The 3,925-nt window shown below is 43.5% G+C and overlaps 1 protein-coding gene across 1 annotated transcript; it reads left to right on the top strand.

The window, feature by feature from the left end:
* The first annotated feature begins 2,614 nt into the window (after positions 1–2,614).
* On the top strand, positions 2,615–3,544 carry LOC105996046 (olfactory receptor 4X1). Its single transcript, XM_013029987.1, has one exon. It carries the CDS (start codon positions 2,615–2,617, stop codon positions 3,542–3,544), a length of 930 nt encoding a protein of 309 aa, XP_012885441.1.
* The last annotated feature ends 381 nt before the right edge of the window (positions 3,545–3,925 follow it).

Genomic DNA, 3,925 nt, shown 5'->3' with positions numbered 1-3,925 from the left:
TTTACGCAATTATTTTCACAAAGAAGAGCTTGTTCTTTTTTTTTTTTTTTTTAAATCATCACTCACACAGCCTGCCCTGTGTTGTTTAGAGGATTACCTTGCTTTGGAAGTAGGTACAATAGCAGATGGCTGATTCAGGATCTATACTTAAACCACTCACAGACACCCTCGGTACTCTAGATCTGTGCAAGGTGACACAGAGGATGTGGGACACTTAAGCAATCTTTAAGGACTTATGATTTTCCACTGCAGAGATCTCATTGATGTTTGTGAACTACTTGGAGAAGAATTAATCTTTGGTGACAGCGTGCTCCCAAGTTTCCAAGGCAAATTATCTATCTATCTATCTGTCTGTCTGTCTGTCTGTCTGTCTGTCTGTCCGTCCGTCCATCCATCCATCCATCCATCCATCTATCTATCTGTCTGTCTGTCTGTCTGTCTGTCTGTCTATCTATCTATCTATCTATCTATCTATCTGTCATCTTAGCTTATCTGAGTTAATATGCATGACCTCTTTTTCAGGGCCTCTAAGCTCCACATACTTTATGGGTAGATATTGTAGACAATTGAAGTTCGACCACATTATTTACATTATTACGTTTCTTATGCATTCTCCTATAATAATAGCAATAATAATAATAATCCTATTCTGCTTCGCTTTGTCTTTATTTTAGACATCCTTTCCTCTTTCTGTAGACTTCTTCCTTTTTGGAGGTCTCTATGGAATGAGAATCAGGGAGAGGAATCAATGGATGAAATGAGCTATGATGCAAGTGTTAAGCAGAGGTTATGAAACCTGATTTTCATCTTGGCTCTGAACCAACCAGCTATGAGATTTTGGGTCCCAGATTCCTCTTCAGGAGGATGAGGAACTCATAACTTTTCTTTCAAAATTGTCAATTCTTCTGCTCAGAAGAGGAACTTGGAAGGGGCAGTAGCTGTATTTGATTTGTCTGTGACAGGGTATCTTTGCAGAAAGGAAATCTGGGAAAGGCTCATTGGACAAATCTCATTTTGCAAAACTTCACAGTTCACAGATTTCCATGATAGGCAAAGTCAAACAGGAAATCAAAAAGTGAGGGATCAGATTTACTTTAAAGATTTGAAAAATGTTGGGGTTAGTCTATGCTAAGCTTGCATGTTCATCCCTACCTTAGGCTTTTCTTTTTTTTTTTAATTTTTTATTGTGAAAATACCATACAGAGAGGTTTCAGTTACATGGGTAAGGTAATGAGTGCATTTCTCATCAAGCATTGTTGCCTCCTCCTTTGTTTCCCCTTCCCATCCCTTTGTCCAGTTAACTTGCTGTCTGATAGCAATATTTAGCTTTCAGAATCTCTAGTTTGGCTCCACCATTTAAAACAGAACTAAAATTACTTTAAATGTTGTAGGCAAAAGTCAGTAGCTAAACACTCTGATGACCCCTTTAGAAATTATATCAAATCACATTTCACTTTATATAGAATCAATAATTGTTGATTTCTTTATATGTTTCTTTCATTTCAAATCATTCAAATTTTAACTTTTTGAGGAAAGTTTAATAGTCTTGAGAAAAGATAAAACTATTTTTTTCTATATCTGAAGATTAAAACTCTTCTTGAAAATCTGGTCAGGGTACCAGTCTTTGACACCTCAAATTAGAAGCAACTATAGAAATCACATTTACTTTCAAGCTAAATTTCACAGAACATACTCAGCTGGTGTTAGTAGACATTTTTTCCTCCAAGAGAGTGAAATTTTCTCACTGCCTCCTGCTAAACATCCTATGTGTGAAACACAGACACATAAGCTGGTTCCAAGAGAACCATGGGTAGGTGGTCATGGTGTGTGTGTGTGTGTGTGTGTGTGTGTGTGTGTGTGTGTGTTTTGTAGGGAAAGGGCACAATAATCAGGGGGATAAAATCATGCTTGATTGGTGTGTTAGAAAACTGAGGCACAGAGAGATTGTTAGTTGTTAAGGCTCAGACAACTCTTACTTGAACTTAAACAACTCTTACTTGAGCTGAAGGAGTGTAAATGCTTCTTCCATCTCTTATTTCTGCAGTGTCTTGAAGCAGTGTGTGAAACAGCATCATACTAGTTTTGCAATGCAGGGTGGAATGAATTTTCTATATTAGATGCTGAAGTTTCTCAAGTACCATTGTACTGCAGCTTGTGAAACTAGCCAGACATCAGAAAGAGGCTAAAAGTAAGAAGGGACAGAGACAGGCCCTGGGCATCTGCCACTGTCCTTAGAGGTGGATATGGAGAAGGGGAAATGTATAGTGAGAAACAACAAGACAGAGCATCATTTCAACTGTTAATTAATTAGGTTGAAATAAAATCACACAGCAAAATTTGTTATCTTTATGGAAGAAATCAGTTAATGACTATTCCTAGATCACAGAAAACTCTTCAAAGTCAAGTTGCATCCTGACTGTAATCTCCAGCAGTGGATGCTGGTTGTTTTAGCCCATGGTTTGTGAAGGCCATGCTTTGGGGGAAAAAAATCAAGGCAGAGAGGGAACTCAAGACAAAGCAGAGTGACATTAGACCTCAGGGCCTGATGTTTCTGATGACTAAGGAGAGCTTTGATTTCTGTATTTCTAGGCAGTCAGCCTCTGAGCTTTAAAACATGGCTGCGGCAAGCAACGTGACTGAAATCCTTTTCCTGGGATTTTCGCAGAACCAGAATGTGCAGAAGGTCATTTCTGTGATATTTCTCCTCTTGTACACAGCGATTGTGTTGGGCAATGGCCTCATTGTAGTCACTGTCACAGCCAGCAAAGGACTCACCTGCCCCATGTATTTCTTCCTGAGCTACCTGTCCTTGGTAGAGATGTGTTACTGTTCTGTCACAGCCCCCAAGCTCATCTTCGATTCTTTCCTGAGGAAGAGAGTCATTTCTCTTCGGGGCTGCATCACACAGATATTCTTCCTCCATTTCTTTGGTGGCACGGAGATCTTTCTGCTGACCGTGATGGCCTATGACCGCTACGTGGCCATCTGCAAGCCTCTGCACTATGTCACCCTCATGAACCGCAGGGTGTGCGGCCTCCTGGTGGGAGCAGCCTGGGCTGGGGGCTTGCTGCATTCCGTTGGGCAGACCTTTCTCATTTTCCAGCTGCCCTTCTGTGGGCCCAATGTGATTGATCACTACTTCTGCGATGTCCACCCGGTGCTGAAGCTGGCTTGCTCAGACACCTTCCTCATCAGCCTGCTCATCATCCTCAACGGCGGCTCCATCTCGGTGGTCAGCTTTGCAGGGCTGCTGGCTTCCTACGCGGTCATCTTGAGCTCCCTGCGGAGCCGCACGGCCCAAGGGCGGCGCAAGGCCCTGTCCACCTGCGCCTCTCACCTGGCCGTGGTCGGCCTGTTCTTCATACCCTGCTCCTTCGTGTACATGAGGCCCTGTGTCACCCTCCCTGCTGACAAGATCGTGGCTGTCTCTTACACGGTGATCACGCCTCTCTTAAACCCGGTCATTTACTCCTTCAGGAATGCTGAGATGAAGAACGCCATGCGCCGACTCGTGAGCAGGACGGTGATTTGGGAAGAGAAATAGACGCCTTGAAGCATCCTAGGGAGCAGGGATGGGAAATTGGGGGTACCCACATCCCATTCTGCCTCTCCATTCCCCGGGACATCTTTATGGGATAGGACAAGGTCGAAGTTCTCTAGTGCCACAGTGCTCTGGAAGTAGATGGTCTAGTCCAGAGAGATTGAACTCCTACAGCAACTGGGTCTGTGTGGGGGAGGAGGGGAGATGGAGGACTGTCTCAGAGAACAGTGGCTTTATGGAGCTCAGAGCACGAGAATGAAAGGGCAGCGAAGGACTCCATCAGTCAATGCCTGCATCCCTAGAAACTCTACTGAGAATCGCCCCATTGACTCCATCAGTCAATGCCTGCATCCCTAGAAACTCTACTGAGAATCGCCCCATTGG

This window comes from Dipodomys ordii, unplaced genomic scaffold, assembly GCF_000151885.1.
Source record: "Dipodomys ordii isolate 6190 unplaced genomic scaffold, Dord_2.0 Scaffold125, whole genome shotgun sequence".
NCBI lineage: Eukaryota > Metazoa > Chordata > Mammalia > Rodentia > Heteromyidae > Dipodomys > Dipodomys ordii.
This window is presented reverse-complemented; position numbering and strand designations above follow the sequence as displayed.